The 19,522-nt window shown below is 47.1% G+C and overlaps 1 protein-coding gene across 1 annotated transcript; it reads right to left on the minus strand.

The window, feature by feature from the left end:
• Positions 1–248: 248 nt before the first annotated feature.
• Positions 249–18,813, minus strand: LOC144597013 (uncharacterized). Its single transcript, XM_078405915.1, has 3 exons — positions 18,729–18,813; positions 2,750–3,237; positions 249–558 (listed from the first exon to the last, which is right to left on the minus strand). The coding sequence occupies exons 2-3, from the start codon at positions 3,197–3,199 to the stop codon at positions 448–450; spliced, it is 561 nt and encodes a 186-aa protein (XP_078262041.1). The 5' UTR covers positions 3,200–3,237; positions 18,729–18,813; the 3' UTR covers positions 249–447.
• Positions 18,814–19,522: the final 709 nt, after the last annotated feature.

The following is a 19,522-nucleotide window of genomic DNA, read 5'->3' on the forward strand; positions in this document are numbered from 1 at the left end:
TCACCCCTCGGCCTCTGGCACACCAAAGAACAAGTCTCAGCCGAGCAAACCTTTCCCTGTAACTCGAGCCCGCGTGTCCAGCTACCATCTGTCTTCATAAGGAGTTGGTGTCCGTGATCTGTGCATTGAGGACCAAGTTTCTGTTAAACCCCGTGATGAAGCAGCGTTGAAGAGTCCCCTCCTTCCCACAAATCTCCATCTCCCACCCCCTTCCCCTGTCCCAGCAAACCAGCCCCGACCCAGTGAACGTGGTGAGCACATCAGCACTGATCTGTGTGTGTGTGTGTGCCGTCAGTTGTTTGGTTGATGTGCTCGCTGTGCCTTCCCCGGCCATGGTCTACCCTGCCGGGCGGCTGCACCTTTGTCCCGCCGGTCGTGTGCTGCTTAGTTCGGCTACTTCCAGGGCTGTCGACGGCAGCCCGTCCACCCCCGGTGCTCCGGTGCGCTTCACCCGCGATCTCCGTCCGGCTCGGGGTCCGCTTGCACGCCGCCTTCCGACCGAGCCTCCGAGGGATCAGTGGAGGAGTCGCCGGTCGCCCGGCATCCAGGCTCCGAGCTCTGGAATGGAAGGGGACAGGGTGAGTGGTGGGACCAGGGACTGGGGCACATTCGCGCTCCTCCCTGGATCCCTGGTGGCCCGAATTAACCCCAGCTCTCGCTTCTGTCTGGACCGGTCAGAGGCCAAACCTCGCCCTCAGTGTGGAGGCCAAGTCAGTGGATATTTTTTAAGGCAGAGGTAGACAAGTTCTTGATTAGAACGCGTGTCAAGGATTATAAGAGAGAAAGGGGGTTAGGTGGCGGAGATCAGCCACGATTGAATGGTGGGAGTAGACTGGATGTGTCGATTGGCCTAATTCTACTCCAATAACTTGTGAACTTGTGACACCAAGTGACGCTCCCTCCACCCCATCCCGTCACACATTCACAGGGTTAGAAAGAGAGTGAAGCTCCCTCTACTGTGTCGGATCACACATTCCCAGGGTTAGACACAGTGAAGCTCTCTCCTCACAGTCCCATCACACACTCTCAGGGTCACAGTGAAGCTCCCTCTACTGTGTCGGATCACACATTCCCAGGGTTAGACACAGTGAAGCTCTCTCCTCACAGTCCCATCACACACTCTCAGGGTCACAGTGAAGCTCCCTCGACAGTGTCCGATTACACATTCCCAGCTGCCCCTAAAGCGACTGAAACACAGTTTGAGATACAGGATTGGATCATTTGGATTGTGGACTGATTAGGGTTAGTCAACATTACTTTGTGTGCGGGGAATCATGTCACTCTCGTTTGGTTGAGTTTTTGGAAGCCATGACAAATGAGATTGATGAGGGTAAGATGGTGGATGTGATATCTATGTGGACTTTCAAATGTTAGGGAACTACATACAAAAACTGTTTTGGTGGTAGGAATCAGACGGTGATGGTGGAGAGTTGTTATTCAGATTGGAGGCCTGTGACCAGCAGAGTCTCATGGGTATTGGTGCTGGGTCCACCATTGTTTGTCATTTGCACTAACAATTTGGAGGAGGATGTAAGTGGCACGGTTGGTACATTTGCACATGACAGCAAAATTGGTGGTTTAGACGAATGGGAAGAAAGTTATATAAGATTACAACAGGGACTAGATCAGCTGGGTAAGCAGGCCAAGGAATGGCAGATGAAATTTAACTCAGCCAAATGCAAGGCATTGCATTTTGGTGAGTGAAACCATGGCTGGCTTTACACAGTAAATGGCAAGGCCCAGAAGATGATGTTGAACAGAGAAACTGAGACGCGCAGGTAGAAACAAGGAACTGCAGATGCTGGTTTACAAAATAAGACACTAAATGCTGGACTAACTCAGCAGGTCAGGCAGCATCTCTGGAGAACCTGGATAGGTGATGTTTGGGTCAGGACCCTTTTTCAGACTGAGGGGTACAGGTACATAGCTCCCTGACAGTGGTGACTCAGGGTGGTAAGGAACACGTTTGGGACACTAAACCATCAGTCAGGGCATCAACTAAAGGAGTTGAGCTGTTATATTACAAATGTGCAAGACATTGGTGAGACCGTACTTGAGATTTTATAAGTACATTGAAGGAAGGAGAGAGAATAGGCCTCTCGGACACCAAAGTGGTCATCTATATGTGAATTGCAGAAGATGGGCAAAGTCTTCAGCAAGTATTTTTCCTTTGTTTTTATCTTAGTGAAAGACATGAAGACCAGGGAACTTGGAACAGTTAATGGAGAGGCCTTGAGGACAGTCTATATATCATATCATATCTATACAGCCGGAAACAGGCCTTTTCGGCCCTCCAAGTCCGTGCCGCCCAGCGATCCCCGTACATTAACACTATCCTACACCCACTAGGGACATTTTTTTACATTTACCCAGCCAATTAACCTACATACCTGTACGTCTTTGGAGTGTGGGAGGAAACCGAAGATCTCGGAGAAAACCCACGCAGGTCACGGGGAGAACGTACAAACTCCTTACAGTGCAGCACCCGTAGTCAGGATCGAACCTGAGTCTCCGGCGCTGCATTCGCTGTAAAGCAGCAACTCTACCGCTGCGCTACCGTGCCGCTACCGTGCCGTCAAAGAAGTGCCCGATGTTCTAAGCTGTATGAAGGTAGATAAATCTCCCAGGCTTCATCACGGAGCCAACACAATAGGGTCATCCACAGGAGACCCTGCCACATACAGGAATCCCGTAACTCATAAGGTTCCCATTTGCCCACCCTGTTCCCATCAACCAGTTTATCTCTCACCTGGTTACCCGACGCCTCACTCATCACAACGTCGCCACCGTCGAAGAGCTTCTCAGGGACCGGTGGAGGCTGCTCCTCAAACTCCTTGCTCTCAGGAGGTGTGGAAGGACTGGGAGGACCCAGGACCAGAGAGTTCTTCACCTTCTTGCTCACTCGAGCGTACAGGGCCATCACTTTGTCCGGCTCTGTGTCGGCCTTCCTGGTCTCCTGCTCTATAGCCTGCTCCTCGATGAGGGGCTCGTCCTCGGGGGCCTCCGGGCTGAAGTGGTTCGAGGTGGCGTAGGGCGGTTCCACTGCCTCTTCCTCGACGTTCCGGCTCGGAGTTTCCAGCTCACTGGCCGTCTGGTACACGGGGTCTCCCTTCCCCTCCGAATCCTCCTTGGAGGCAGAGCTTCCGGGAATCTCCGGGAGTGCCCGGCTCTGCTGGACAGAGGTGGGCTCATGAGGCATTTCATTCTGCCAGCTTACTTTGCGTGAATGGAGGGAACCTGAGGAGAGTTGGAGAAAGAGGGAAAGGTGGTTAAAACACAAACCCTGTCACATCCAATGAGCAATCCTGATGAAACAACCTGATGAACAACCATCATTTTACAAATGCACTGGATGCCAAAAGTACTTAGCGGGTCAGACAGCCTCGGTGCAGAGAGTGACTGAGCTCCTGATAGAATTCAAAGACTTTTCGCCACAACTGGAAGATGCTAAAGGACAAAAAAAGTGACGGCAGATGCTGGAACCAGGACCAAAAAAACAAATGTTGGAGGAACTCAGCTGATCAGTTAGCATCTGCACCCTATACATGGCAAATCTTTGCATACTTTGTGATAATAAAGTATCTTTGCACATGTGATAATAAAGTATCATTCATTCATTCATTCATTCATTCATTCATTCATTCATTCATTCATTCATTCATTCATTCATTCATTCATTCATTTCTAATGAATCTGTAAAGGCAACTAGTGCAAGTCAACATTTCCAGTTAAGGCCCTGCATCAGGACTGAGAGGTGTAGGAAAATAACTGCAGATGCTCAGTCCCTTAGGACTGAGAGGGATCAGGGAATTTAGTAGTACAAAGGGAAGTGGGATAGAGATTGGTAGGTGACAAGTGGAGCCACGTGGGGAGGGGATTATAATAGGAGAGGCTCCATCACCAGCCCTCCCACTTCCCTTCATACTGCCCCATACTGGCTACTGGAGGCAAAGATAGGGTAGACAGTCGGAACCTTACCCCCAGGATGGGATAATCAAATACTAGAGGGCATTGCTTTAAAGGGAGAGGGGCAAAGTTCAAAGGAGCGTTGTTTACACAGTGTGGTGAGTACCTGGAACACACTGCTGGAGGTATTGGTTGAAGCAGATACATGCGCCAAGCCAATTAACCCAGATACCTGTACGTCTTTGGAGTATGGGAGGAAACCCGAAGATCTCGGAGAAAACCCATGCGGTCACGGGGAGAACATAAAAACTCTGTTCAGACAGCACCCGTAGTCGGGCTCGAACCCAGGTCTCCGGCGCTGCAAGCGCTGTAAGGCAACAACTCTACCACTACGTCACTGTGCCGCCTTTCATATTGTGAAGACCAATGCACTCTGAGACCGTTGCACTTTATGAGTGCACTATTGAATTTTAGTGACCTCAAACATTCGAGATAACCTGCCTTTCCAGTTTGTGTCAGTAGTCAATCGCAGTGAAAGTCATCCACCTGAAGCATGAGCAGATCAAATGTTCTCTGTTCACAGACCCTGCCTGAGCCTGCAAATAATTCCAACTTTTTCTGTTTTCATTTCAGCATCTGCAGCACATTGCTCAATCTCAGATGTCACACCTGTGTGAAGTTTGTACATTCTCCCAGTGACAGCATGGGTTTTCCCCGGGTGTTCCGGCTTTGTCCCACACTCCAAAGACGTACAGGTTTATAGGTTAATTGGCACAGGTATAGCTTGTAAATGGTCCCATGTGTGTAGGCTAGTGCTAGTGTACGGGGATCGTTGGTGGGCCAAAGGGCCTGTTTCCATGTTGTATCTCTAAACCAAGTTAAACTTAACCTCACTTTGGAGCTTCCATGCATTTCCAAACAAGAGTTACTGTTGTATCAGAGGAAGTGTAGCAGCTTCTCAGAAATAGCAGTGAGATGAATGAGCAGCTCATGCCATTTGTTTTGTAGAACTTGGGATACAATGGGGCAGAAATGGGGGAAGCAGCTTGCCCTGGCTTGGATTACTCATCGGTGACCTCAGTGTCATCCGGAGAGCTGGAGGCCGGTCAGATGTTACACATCGTAAGCATCACATGCTCTGGAAGCAGTGACGGCTTCTCAGTGAGTCAGTCTGAGTATGATGCAACTGGGGCTAACCACAGGCACTCCACACCTCGGTCTGAAGGAACATGTTGGCAGCTCAGGGGTTATCTGCAGTGCCTGACCATTCCCGGCAAGAGGACTGGGGCAGGCACCACATCAGCGAGGATGTGTGCACACGCACGCACACACACAGACATAAAAAGACATGGACAGACACACACACAGATATAAAAACACATAGACAGCCACACACACACACAGACATAAAAACACATACACAGCAACACACACACACACAGACATAAAAACACATATACAGTCACACACACAGACATAAAAACACATACACAGCAACACACACACACACAGACATAAAAACACATATACAGTCACACACACACAGACATAAAAACACATATACAGTCACACATAAACAGACATAAAAACACATATACAGACACACACACACAGACATAAAAACACATATACAGACACACAGACACAAAAACTCATATATAGACACACACACAGACATACAACCACATAGACAGCCACACACAGACATAAAAACACATATACAGACACACACACAAACATAAAAACACATATAGTCACACATACACATAGACATAAATACACATATACAGACACACACAGAAATAAAAACACATATACAGTCACACACACACAGACATAAAAACACATATACAGACACACACACAAACATAAAAACACATATACAGTCACACATACACATAGACATAAATACACATATACAGACACACACAGAAATAAAAACACATATACAAACACACCCACACAGACATAAAAACACATATACAGACACACACAGACATAAAAAGACATAGACAGCCACACACAGAGTTAAAAACATATACAGTCACACACACAGATATAAAAACATATACAGACACACACAGACATAAAAACACATATACAGACACACACAGACATAAAAACACACAGACAGAGACACACACAGATATAAAAAACATATACAGACACAGACACAGACAAAAGCACATATCCAGACACAGAGACATAAAAACATATACAGTCACACACACAGACATAAAAAGACATATACAGACACACACATAGACATAAAAACACATATACAGCCACACACACAGACATAAAAACACGTAGACAGAGACACACACAGACATAAAAAATATATACAGTCACACACACAGACATAAAAACACATATCCGGACACACACAGAGACATAAAAACATACAGAAACACACACAGGTGTATATGCACAACATAAACACAAACACTGACACAAACACAGATAAACACACATTACACACACATACATATAAACACATACACAACAGATAAAAATCTTCACAGATACACAGTTGCATACACACATTCACAACACACTCAGATAAAAACATATACAGACACACACAGGTGCATACACACACACATAAGCACATACATTGACCCAGATAAACACACACATATGTATAAACACATACACAACACACAACTAAAACCGTCACAGATACACACAGGTACATACATATAAACCCATACACACCACACACAGATAAAAACATATAGACACGCACCTGTGTATACACACACATATAAACACATACATTGACACAGATAAATGCACACATATTACACACAAGTATATAAACACTTGCACACGTACACAGATAAACATACGTGCACACAGAAACACACATACACAGGTTCTCACACACATATGCAGATAAATACACATCACACATAAACATACAGTGAACACACACATCACACATAAACATTCAGACTGACACATACGCATAGGCACAAACACATATACACATGCACATATCATCCATACACTAGTTCTATCCGACACACTAGGGACAATTTACAGTAGCCAATTAACCAACAAACCTGCACATCTTTGGAATGTGAGAGGACACTGGAGAATCTGGATAAAACCCACGTGGTCACGGGAAGAACGTACAACCTTCGTACAGATATCACCCGTAGTCAGGACCGAACCCAGGTTTCTGGCGCCGTGAGGCAGCAAATCTACCGCTGCACCACCGTGCAACCCTCAGCAGGTTGGCTGAGGCGCAGCAAGACCATGCACAGGAGTGACCCCTGAACCGGGCGGGAGAGGTTGCGGATCCCTTGAAAGTTCTGGAGGAAGTGCCTCGACTGTTGGAGCTGAAGACTCACGGTTCAGAACGGGGGCTGGGGCTGGTGTCTAAGGCAAAGAGACCAAGGCTAAGCGCAACATGGACAAACTGATAGGGAGGTGATCACACTAGCTGAGGGAATGGGAAGGCAAGAACAGAATGGGTGACTACCAGGCAAGTGGTGTTGGAGTCCTTCGATTCAATGTCCAACACATTTCCCCTTTCTAGTACTGTTAGTTCTCCTGGGGACTGCAGTGGGACTGGGGGACAGGACCACAGTGGGACTGGTGTACTGGACACTGAGAGCGGCTCAGATGCATAAGTGGGGAGGCAGAAGAGTGAGAAAGCAACGAAGATCGTGTATTCCGTGGTCAGATCGACGGATGGGTGTCTCCATGGCCAAATGTATAACTCTAGGATGGTGTGTTGCCTCCCTGCTGTCTGGGACAAGGTCACTGAGCAGCATTGGAATAGAGGGATCTTGGCCACCATGTCCACAGCTCCCTGAAAGTAGCAACACAAGTAGATAGAGTGGTAAAGCAAGGCTTAAGGTATGCTTGCCTTCATCAGTCTGGAGGTTCAGTACAAGAGTCTAGAAATGTTGTTGCACCTTTATAAAGCTTTTAGTTAGGCCACAATTGGAGTATTGTGTTCACCCATTACATGAAAGATGTGGAAGCTTCGAAGAGGATGCAGAAGGGGTTCACCAGGCCGCTGCCTGGAATAGAGAGTATTAGCTGCAAGGGGAAGTTAGACAAACTTGAGTTGTTTTCACTGGAGCGTTGGAGGTTGAGATGAGACCTGATAGGTTTATAAAATTATGAGAGGCATAGATCAGGTAGACAAACAGACCTTTTCTCCCAGAGTGGAGGACTGGAGGGCATAGCTTTAAAGTGAGAGGGGGCAAATTTAAAAGGAGATATATATGCAAGCCAAGTTCTATTCCACAGTGTGGTGGGAGTCTTGAAATTCAATGCCAAGGATTATTGTAGAGGCAGATACGGTAAGGGCAGAAATCAGAGAAGAGAGTAGATGAAAGTTTAGCTGGAGAGCTTTAGATTCTAAGGCATTTGAGTTAATCCTGGAGAAGGTTCACTGAGGACAGGCAATAGCTGGCATTTAACGAAATAGTAAATAACTTGCAAAATAAAATTTCTTAAAGGCAAAAACAAACCACAATCAGGACGGGTGATTCATTTGTAAGGACTTTGTACGTTTTCCTTGTGGCCGCATGGGTTTTCTCCAGGTGCTCCAATTTCCTCCCACACTCCAAAAACGTACAGGCTTGTAGGTTGATTGGCTTCTGTAAATTGTAATTTGTCCTCAGTGTGTAGGATAGTGTAAGTGTATAGTGTGATCGCTGGTCGGCATGGACTCGGTGGGCTGAAGGGCCATGCTAAATCTCTAAAATCTAAAATTTTTACCTTTTTTTTTAAAGTGCGTGTTCAGGGTCAATGTGTTTCTGTCAGTGTTATAGCTAAGGACAGCAAGTTCCTCTGCAGTGCAGCATTATTACTGTACAGTTCTACAACTCTCTATTATGGCAAGAGAATAATGAATAAGTGAGCCCTTTAATGACAACAGGGGAAATCTGTGTGTGGAGCCAGAGGACATGGCTGGGGTCTGAAATGAATAACTCTCATCTGTATTCACTGCCGTGAAGGACGTTGTAGCTGCAAGATTCAAGGAAGGGGACAGTGAAATTCTAAAACATTATCATTAAAACAGATAAGATACTAGACATCTGAGTGCGCCTAAAGCTGGATAACTCCCCAAGGCCTAACAAGATGGATGCTAGGGTGCTTTGGGAGGCAAGGGGGGAGATTGTTCGAATCAGGAGAGCAACTTTTAATTTTTTGGTGGCCATAGAAGAGTGTTAGAAGATTGGATGGATGCAGATGTAGTTCCTTTATTCAAAAAGGGCATCAAGTTGTTACAGGCTAGGAGTCTAACATCAGCAATTAGGAAGATGTTGTACAAAAATTCAGTGTACAAAGGGAGCTTGGGTTGCAAGTACATTGCTCTTTGAAAATAGCGACATTGGTGGATAGGGTAGTGAAGAAGACATTTGGCATGTTTGCTTTCATCAGCTGAGGCGACTGAATATCAGAGTTGGGATGCAATGTAACAGTTGTACAAAGCATCGGATAGACCTCACTTGGAGTATTACGGGCTCCCCGTAATTTTTTTAATTTAAAATAAGGGCGGCACAGTGGTGCAGCAGTGGAGTTACTGCCTTACAGTGTCAGAGACCAGGGTTTGATTTTGACTACAGGTAGTTGTCTGTGCAGGGTTCGTACGTTCTCCCCGTGACCTGCATGGGTTTTCTTTGTGAGCTCCAGTTTCCTCCCACACTCCAAAGGTGTACAGATTTGTAGGTGAATTGGTTTGTATTAATGTAAAAATATTATCTCTTGTGTGTGTGTAGGATGGCGTTAGTGTGTGGGGTTCGTTGGTCGGCAAGGATTTGGTGGTCTGAAGGGCCTGTTTCCGCGCTGTATCACTTAACTAAACTAAACTAAAAAAGCTGCTACTGCTGATTGCTGCTCCTGCTCCTGCGCCAGGTGTGACGAGATGGGGCTCCTAAGGGACCGTATTAGGAACCTGGAGCGGCAGATTGATGACCTCCGTCTGATCAGGGAGAGTGAGGAGGTTATAGACAGGAGTTACAGAGAGGTGGTCACTCCTAGACCACGGGAGGTAGACAAGTGGGTCACTGTTAGGGGGGGCAAGGAACAGAGGCAGGGACTAGGGAGTACTCCGGTGGCTGTACCCCTTGGAAATAAGTACTCCTGTTTAAGTACTGTTGGGGGGGACAGCCTACCTGGGGGCAACGACGGTGCCCGGGCCTCTGGCAAGGAGTCCGGCCCTGTTGCTCAGAAGGGTAGGGAAAGGAAGAGGAGAGCAGTAGTAATAGGGGACTCTATAGTGAGGGGGTCAGAAAGGCGTTTCTGTGGACGCAGTCGGGAGACCCGGATGGTGGTTTGCCTCCCTGGTGCCGGTGTCCGGGATGTGTCTGAGCGTGTCCAGGATATCCTGAAAGGGGAGGGAGAGGAGCCAGAGGTCGTGGTACATATAGGTACCAACAATATAGGTAGGATAAGGGAAGAGGTCCTGAAAGGAGAATTCAGGGGGCTAGGAAGAGAGTTAAAAAAAAGGACTTCCAAAGTAATAATCTCAGGCTTACTGCCTGTGCCACGCGATAGTGAGAATAGGAATGGAGTGAGGTGGAGGATAAATACGTGGCTGAGGAACTGGTGCAGGGAGCAGGGTTTCAAGTTTCTGGATCATTGGGACCCCTTCTGGGGGAAGTATGACCTGTACAAAAAGGACGGGTTGCATCTGAACCCGAGGGGAACCAATATCCTGGCGGGGAGATTTGCTAAAATAACTGCGGAGACTTTAAACTAGTACGGTTTGGGAGAGGGACTCAAACACAGATAGCTAATAGGCAGTGTGTGAGGCAGGAGGCAGAAAAGGGAAACACTCAGACCCAATATGTAGGAGAGAAAGAAGGGAAAAGAAATAAACTGAGAATAAGAAATAATGGGTCCCTTAAATGTGTATATTTTAATGCTAGGAGCATTGTAAGAAAGGTGGATGAGCTTAGAGCCTGGATTGACATCTGGAAGTATGATGTTGTGGCGATCAGTGAAACATGGTTGCAGGAGGGTTGTGATTGGCAATTAAATATTCCAGGATTTCATTGTTTCAGATGTGATAGAATCGGAGGGGCAAGAGGTGGGGGTGTTGCAATGCTTGTCAGGGAGGATATCACAGCAGTGCTTTGGCAGGACAGACTAGAAGGCTCGATTAAGGAGGCTGTTTGGGTGGAACTCAGAAATTAGAAAGGTTTAGCAACACTTATAGGGGTGTATTATAGACCGCCAAATAGGGAACGAGAATTGGAAGAGCAAATATGTAAGGAGATAGCAGATATTAGTAGTAAGCACAGAGTGGTGATTGTGGGTGATTTCAATTTTCCGTATATAGACTGGGAATCACATTCTGTTACAGGGCTGGATGGTTTGGAGTTTGTAAAATGTGTGCAGGATAGTTTTTTGCAGCAATACGTAGAGGTGCCTACCAGAGAAGGGGCAGTGTTGGACCTCCTGTTAGGAAATGAGATGGGTCAGGTGACGGAGGTATGTGTTGAGGAGCACTTTGGGTCTAGTGATCATAATGCCATTAGTTTCAATATCATTATGGAGAAGGTCAAATCTGGACCAAGGGTTGAGATTTTGGATTGGAGAAAGGCTAATTTTGAGGAGATGAGAAAGGATTTAAAAGGAGTGAAATGGAAATTGTTGTTTTATGAAAAGGATATAATAGAGAAATGGAGGATATTTAAAGGTGAAATTTTGAGAGTACAGAGTCTATATGTCCCTGTTCGGTGGAAAGGAAAGAATAATAATTTGAAAGAGCCGTGGTTTTCCAGGGAAATTGGCCACTTGGTTCGGAAAAAGAGGGAGATATACAATAAATATAAGCGGCAGGGAGTAAATGAGGTTCTTGAGGAATATAAAGAATGTAAAAGGAATCTTAAAAAGGAAATTAGAAAAGCGAAAAAAAGATATGAGGCTGCTTTGGCAAGTAAAGTAAAAGTAAACCCCAAGGGGTTCTACAGATATGTCAATAGCAAAAGGATAGTGAGGGATAAAATTGGTCCATTAGAGAGTCAGAGTGGACAGCTATGTGCTGAGCCGGAAGAAATGGGGGAGATATTAAACAATTTCTTTTCTTCGGTATTTACCGAGGAGAAGGATATTGAATTATGTGAGGTAAGCGAAACAAGTAGAGTAGTGATGGAAATTAGGAGGATTAAAGAAGAGGAGGTACGGACACTTTTGAAGAATATAAAAGTGGATAAGTCTCCAGGTCCTGATAGGATATTCCCTAGGACATTGAGGGAAGTTAGTGCAGAAATAGCAGGGGCTATGACGGAAATATTTCAAACGTCATTAGAAACAGGGATGGTGCCGGAAGATTGGCGCATTGCGCATGTTGTGCCTTTGTTTAAAAAAGGTTCTAAAAGTAAACCTAGCAATTATAGACCTATTAGTTTGACGTCTGTGGTGGGAAAATTAATGGAAAAGATACTTAGGGACAATATATATAATTATTTGGATAATCAAGGCCTGATTAGAAACAGTCAACATGGATTTGTGCCTGGAAGGTCATGTTTGACTAATCTTCTTGAATTTTTTGAAGAGGTCACCAGGGAAATTGATAAGGGCAAGGCTGTGGATGTTGTCTATATGGACTTCAGTAAGGCATTTGACAAGGTTCCACATGGAAGGTTGATTAAGAAGGTTAAATCGTTGGGTATTAATAGTGAGGTTGCAAGATGGATTCAACAATGGCTGAATGGGAGATACCAGAGGGTAACGGTTGACAATTGTATGTCAGGTTGGAGGCCAGTGTCTAGTGGAGTGCCCCAAGGATCTGTGTTGGGTCCACTGTTGTTTGTCATTTACATTAATGATCTGGATGATGGTGTGGCAAATTGGATTAGTAAATATGCAGATGATACTAAGATAGGTGGAGTAGTTGATAGTGAGGTAGATTTTCAAAGTCTACAGAGAGACTTGGGCCTTTTGGAAGGGTGGGCTGAAAGATGGCAGATGGAGTTTAATGCTGATAAGTGTGAGGTGCTGCATTTTGGTAGGACAAATCAAAATAGGACGTACAGGGTAAATGGTAGGGAATTGAGGAATGCAGTGGAACAGAGGGATTTGGGAATAACTGTGCATTGTTCCCTGAAGGTGGAATCTCATGTGGATAGGGTGGTGAAGAAGGCGTTTGGTATGCTTGCCTTTATAAATCAGAGCATCGGGTATAGAAGTTGGGATGTAATGTTGAAATTGTACAGGGCATTGGTGAGGCCGAATCTGGAGTATGGTGTGCAGTTCTGGTCGCCAAATTATAGGAAGGATGTCGACAAAATGGAGAGGGTACAGAGGAGATTTACTAGAATGTTGCCTGGGTTTCAGCACTTAGGCTACAGAGAGAGGTTGAACAGGTTGGGTCTTTATTCTTTGGAGCGTAGAAGGTTGAGGGGGGACTTGATAGAGGTTTTTAAAATTTTGAGAGGGACGGACAGAGTTGACGTGGGTAGGCTTTTCCCTTTGAGAGTGGGGAAGATTCCAACAAGGGGACATAGCTTCAGAATTGAGGGACAAAGGTTTAGGGGTAACATGAGGGGGAACTTCTTTACTCAGAGGGTTGTGGCTGTATGGAATGGGCTTCCGGTGGAAGTGGTGGAGGCTGGCTCGATTTTATTATTTAAGAGTAAATTGGATAGGTATATGGATAAGAGGGGATTAGAGGGTTATGGTCTGAGTGCAGGTAGATGAGACTAGGTCAGGGAGAATGGTCGGCGTGGACTGGTAGGGCCGGACAGGCTTGTTTCCATGCTGCAGTTGTTATATGTTATATGTTATATGTTATATATAAATCAAACTATAATGTAGATTTCTGACCACCACATTCTGGAAGGGTGTGTCGCCATAGAGAGAGTGCAGAAGAGATTCAACAGAGATTCAACAGAGTCTGAAGAAGGGTCTCGACCCAAAACGTCACCCATTCCTTCTCTCCCGAGATGCTGCCTGACCTGCTGAGTTACTCCAGCATTTTGTGAATAAAAACCTTCGATTTGTACCAGCATCTGCAGTTATCTTCTTATACTAGATTCAACAGGATATTGTCTGCGATGGCTTTACTTAGAAGGAACCATTAGATTGGCTGCATTTATTCTCACTGGAACGTAGGAGGCTGAGGGGTGACTTTATTGAGGTTTGTAAAATTATGAGGGGCATAGATATGATAAATAGTCAATCTTTTTCCCAGGGTAAGGACCTAGAGAGCAGAGATTTAAGGTGAGAGGGGAAGGTTTTCAAGGTGATCTGAGGTGCAACTTTTTTTTATACAGATGGTGTTGAGTATGGGGAACAAGCTGCCAGTGGAAATTATAGAGGCTGATACAATTATAAAGTGTGAAAGGCATTTAGATGTTTAGGGATAGGAAAGGATGAGAGGGGGTACAGGTCTAATGCAGGAAAAGGGGATTAGCATGGCTAGGCATCATGGTTGGCATGGAAAAGGTGGTCTGAAAGGCCTGTTTCTCTGCTGTAGGACTCTATAACCCAATATCTATGACAAGATGTGTTGGAAGGAATTGAAGATGCTGGTTAAGGTGCTTTTTCTTGCTTTCCTTCTCTCTCCGTCCCTCCCATTCAAATTCTCCGACTAGTTTCACTGTCCTCCTGATTAAATTTCACTGCTTATACGCTAGCAATGAACCATTCTACATTTTCCTTGATCATCGTTCCCTTTGATCTGTGTTTCCAAACCTTACCCTTCCATATCTGCACGTCTCTCTCTCCTCTAACTCTCAGTCTGAAGAAAGGTTTTGACCTGGAACGTCACCCATTCCTTCCCTCCAGAGATGCCGCCTGACCTGCTGTTGCTCCAGCATTTTGTGTCTATCTGCTGTGGCCTATAGCCGGAGGGCATCGGTATAAAGTAATGGGCAAGCGGTTCAGAGGAGGAATCTTATCCCGAGGAGGGAGGTCGGAATATGGAGCAAACTGTCTGAGGAGGGGCTGAAAACATAGACTCTTGAAGCTATGAAGTGTTTAGAAAGGCGCTTGGATCACCATGGTATGGAAGGCGACAGACCATGTGCTCGTAAATGGGGTGAGTAGAAAAGGTTGATTGACCATTGCCATGGACATGATGAGCCGAAGGGGGAGTTTCTGTGCCATATGACTCTAGGCCTCACTGACGCTGTAATAAGGGTTGAGAACTGTCCCATATTAGCCGGGATATCCCGTATATTAGGCTAAATTGTCCTGTATTGGGCCCGGGAGTGCTGTTAGCCCGGACAGTGTAGGCCCGGAGGCCAGGGCACCGCCTAACGGAGGTTGCGTAGCAACCCGCCTCCCGACCCAGGTGGCCGCCATTGGTGGAGCGGGAGCATGTGGCCGCTGTCTGAGTGAGGTCACGTAGGGTGCAGGGCGGTGACATTACCTTTTGCCCCTTATTTGGGAATGAAAAAGTTGCCAACCCTAGCTATAATACCACACACAACCTGACACAGGGATACAATAACGCACACACAGACACACACACAGACCCTCTATGTCTTGCTCTCACTCTGTCTCTCTCTCTCTCTCTCTCTCTCACTCTGTCCCTCCCTTTCTTTGTCTGGCTCTCTCTGTCCGTCTGCTCTCTGTCTCATTGTCTCGTTCTCTGTCATTCTATCTCTCACACACATTGTCTGCCTCACTTTCACTCTCTCTCTTTCTGTCTGTCTCACTCTGTCTTGTACCTTGAATCTCTCTGTCAGTCTCTTTCACACACATTGTCTTTCTTTCACTCTTTCTGTCTTGCTCTTTGTGTCTCTTTCTATCTATTGTTGTCTCAGTCTCTCTCTCTCTCACTCTCTCTCTTTCTTTCTTTCTCTCTTTCTCTCCCTCCTTCTGGGTGTTTCTCTCTCTCTCCCCCCTGTCTGTATCTCTCTCTCTCTCCCTCCCTCCCTCGTGTATGTGTGTCTCTCTCCCTCTGTCTCTCTCTCTCCCTGTGTGTCTTGTTCTCCCTCTCCCCGTGTGTGTGTGTGTCTCTCTCTCCCTCCCTCTGTGTGTGTCTCTCTCACTCCCTCCCTTGTGTAGGTGTGTGTCTCTCCCTCTGATTCTCTCTCTCTCTCTCCCTCTGTGTGTCTCATTCTCTCTCTCTTCATCTGTGTGTCCCTCTCTCCCTCCCTCTCTGTGTGTATCTCTCTCTCTCTCTCCTCTCCCCATCTGTGTGTGTATGTTTCTCTCCCCCTCTGTGTGTATGTGTCTCTCCCCCCCTCTGTGTGTGTGTGTGTGTGTGTGTGTGTGTGTGTGTGTGTGTGTGTGTGTGTGTGTGTGAGTGTGTGTGTGTCTCCCTCCCTCCCTCTTTGTGTCCCTCTTTCTCTCTCCCTCTCTCTCCCTCTCTCACACTCCAACTGTCTGGCAGCTGGTGGTGGCCTGACAGTTGACGTTGTCAGCTGGAAAAAGGAAATGATATCGCTGGTGCTGATGGTTACAAATCACTGGGTGAGCCAATGAGAGGGTTTCCAGCTCGCTACTCCCCAGAGCACCCCAGCAGCTGCTGACTCCTCATTTTTGGTTGCGCTTAAACCAAGGGGATCCAATAAGCCAGGACTGGGCTCAGCCAGTGGGACTTTCACTGTATTCAAACCTCTCACCAGACCCTTACCCTAACACCAACCTTGCATCCTCTCACTGCTAACCCCTGGAATATCAGTGCAGTGCGATTATAGAGTCATAGAGTATCACAGCATGGAAATAGCCCCTCCAGCCCAACATGCCCACACTGGCCAACATGTCCCGTCTACACTAATCCATTTGGCCCATATCCCTCTAAATATGTCTTATCCATGTACCTGTATAAATGTTTCTGAAAGATTGTGATAGTACCTGCCTGAACTACCTCCTCTGGCAGCTTATTCCATACACCCGCCACCTTTTGCATGAAAAAGTTATCCCTCAGATTCCTATAAAATCTTTCCCCTTTCACCTTAAACCTACAGTATGTCCTCTGGTCCTCCATTCACATACTCTGGGCAAGAGAATTCGTGCAACCACCCGATCTATTCCTCTCAAGATCACCCCTCACCGCTCCAAGGAATAGAGTCCCAGCCTACCTTTCTGTCATGGGCCTCCTCCAGTGTCATAGTGAGGCCCAGCGCAAATTGGAGGAACAACATCTCATATTTCGCTTGGGCAGTTTGCACCCCAGCGGTATGAACATTGACGTCTCTAACTTCAGATAGTTCCTCTGTCCCTCTCTTTCCCCTTCCGCTTCCCAGTTCTCCCACTGTCTTCCTGTCTCCTTCTACATCCTATCTTTATCCCGCCCCCTCTCCTGACATCAGTCTGAAGAAGGGTCTCGACCCGAAATGTCACCCATTCCTTCTCTCCTGAGAAGCTGCCTGATCCACTGAGTTACTCTGGCATTTTGTGTCTCCCCCTAGCTCAGTCCCTGGAGTCCTGGCAACATCCTCGTAAATCCTCTCTGCACCCGTTCCAGCTTGACAACATCTTTCCTGCAACATGGTGCCCATGTTTTATCTACGACTAGAGATAGTCAGACCACCTACCCTTGACATTCAGAGGCGTTGCCATCACTGACTCCCTCCGGCGGTCTCCATCAACCTGAACCAGTTGGAACAGCCTCATAAATACAAGAGCAGGCCAGAGGCTGTGGATCCTGTGCTGTGTGACTCACCTTCTGACTCCCTGAGGTCTTTCCACCATCTACAGGGCACAAGGAGCAGCACAGTGGCACAGCGGTGGAGCTGCTGCCTCACAGCGCCAGAGACCCGGGTTTGACCCGAACCTCGGGTGCTGCCTGTGCGGGGTTTGACCACATGGTTTTTCTCCAGGTGCCCCGGTTTCCTCCCACATCCCAAAGACATACGGGTTTGTAGGTTAATTGGTTTCTGTAAAGATTGCCCTTAGTGTGTAGGATAGGACTTGTGCACAGGTGGTTGATGGGTGGCGTGGACTTGGTGGGCCAAAGGGCCTGTTTTCACACCGTATCTCTAAGACCAAAACTAAACTAAAGATTGACACAAAATGCTGGAGTAACTCAGCGGGTCTGGCAGCATCTCAGAAGAAAAAGGATTTTTGGTCGAGACCCTTCTTCAGGCTGAGGACTAAACTAAAGTCAGGAGTGTGATGGGACACTTTCCATTTGCTTGGGATGAGCGCAACTCCAACAACTCTCCAGAAGCTCAACGTTGCCCAGGACAAAGCAGCCACTCGATCAGCTCCCCATCCACCACTCTAAACACCCCCTCCCTCCCCCACTTGAGCAGAGGGGCTGCAGTGTACACGCAACACAATGCACTGCAGTTGTTCACCCAGGCTACACCGACAGCACCTCCCAAGCCCACCAACCCTACCACCATGAACGAGAGAGGTGACAAATACCAAATACATTGGGGCGGCGTGGTGGCACAGCGGTAGAGTTGCTGCCTTACAGCACCAGAGACCCGGGTTTGATCCTGACTACGGGTGCTGTCTGTACAGAGTTTGTACGTGCTTCCACGTGTGTGGATTTTCTCCAGGGACCCCGGTTTCCTCCCAAACTCCAAAGACGTACAGGCTTGTAGGCTAATTGTTTTGGTAAAATTGTAATTTGTCCCTAGTGTGTGTAGGAGGGAGTCAGTGTGCAGGGATCGCTGGTGGGCGCGGACTTGGTGGGCCAACAGGCCTGTTTTAGTGCTGTATCTCCAAACTAAACCAAACCTGCTGGTTCCCCTTCAAAGGTGCACCCAATCCCACCTTAGAAATAGGCCGCTGGTCCTTCAGGAGCTCCTTCACCTCATGGAACGCAGCCGATGAAAGACGCAACACAACACCACCTTTGAGGGCCGAGGTGGAGCGGGCACATACTGGACACGCCAGCAAAGCCCAAATCAGGTAACTGAATAAACAACTAGTTCTCATACCTTCCCTGAGCGTTGGAGTGCAGATGACCTTCAGATGAGCGTCGTCTATCTGTGTCTGGAAAAGAGGACAAACGTCTCACTGTCGTTCAACCTCAAGTGTGGTGGCTCTCCATATCTACTCCACCCTGTCCCGACTGAAGGTAAGCCCCCCACCCCTCCCCACTTTCCTGGGTGGGAGATTCCCCCCCACAGGTTGGTGCACGGTCTGTGCCCTCAGACAGGGTCAGGTCCCTCAGGTCCCATCCCGCCACTCTAGAAAGCATCCTATCCAATTGCTTGGTTTGGCAACTGCTCTGCCCAAGACCGCATGAAATTGTGGAGAGTGGTCGATGGAGTCTTAGAGTGATACAGTGTGGGAACAGGCCCTTCGGCCCAACTTGCCCACACTGGCCAACATGTCCCAGCTGCACCAGTCCCACCTGCCTGTGCTTGGTCCATATCCCTCCAAACTTGTCCCATCCATGTACCCGTCTAACTGTTTCTTAAACATTGGGATAGTCCCAGCCTCAACTACCTCCTCTGGCAGCTTGTTCCATAACCCACCACCCTTTGTGTGAAAAAGTTGCCCCTCAAATTCCTGTTAAATCTTTACCCCTTCACCTTGAACCTATGTCCTCTAGGTTCAGTTCACCAGATGGACAGAGCTTCCCCACACCATCGACTCCATCTATACCATGCTGCCTCGAGAAAGCAGGCAACATAGTCAAGTACCATTTACACCCAGTCATTCCTTCTTCTCCTGTCTCCTATCGGGGAAAAGATGCAAAACGTTGAAATCACGTACCACCATATTC

The sequence above is a fragment of the Rhinoraja longicauda genome, chromosome 9, assembly GCF_053455715.1.
Source record: "Rhinoraja longicauda isolate Sanriku21f chromosome 9, sRhiLon1.1, whole genome shotgun sequence".
In the NCBI taxonomy this organism is placed as follows: domain Eukaryota; kingdom Metazoa; phylum Chordata; class Chondrichthyes; order Rajiformes; family Arhynchobatidae; genus Rhinoraja; species Rhinoraja longicauda.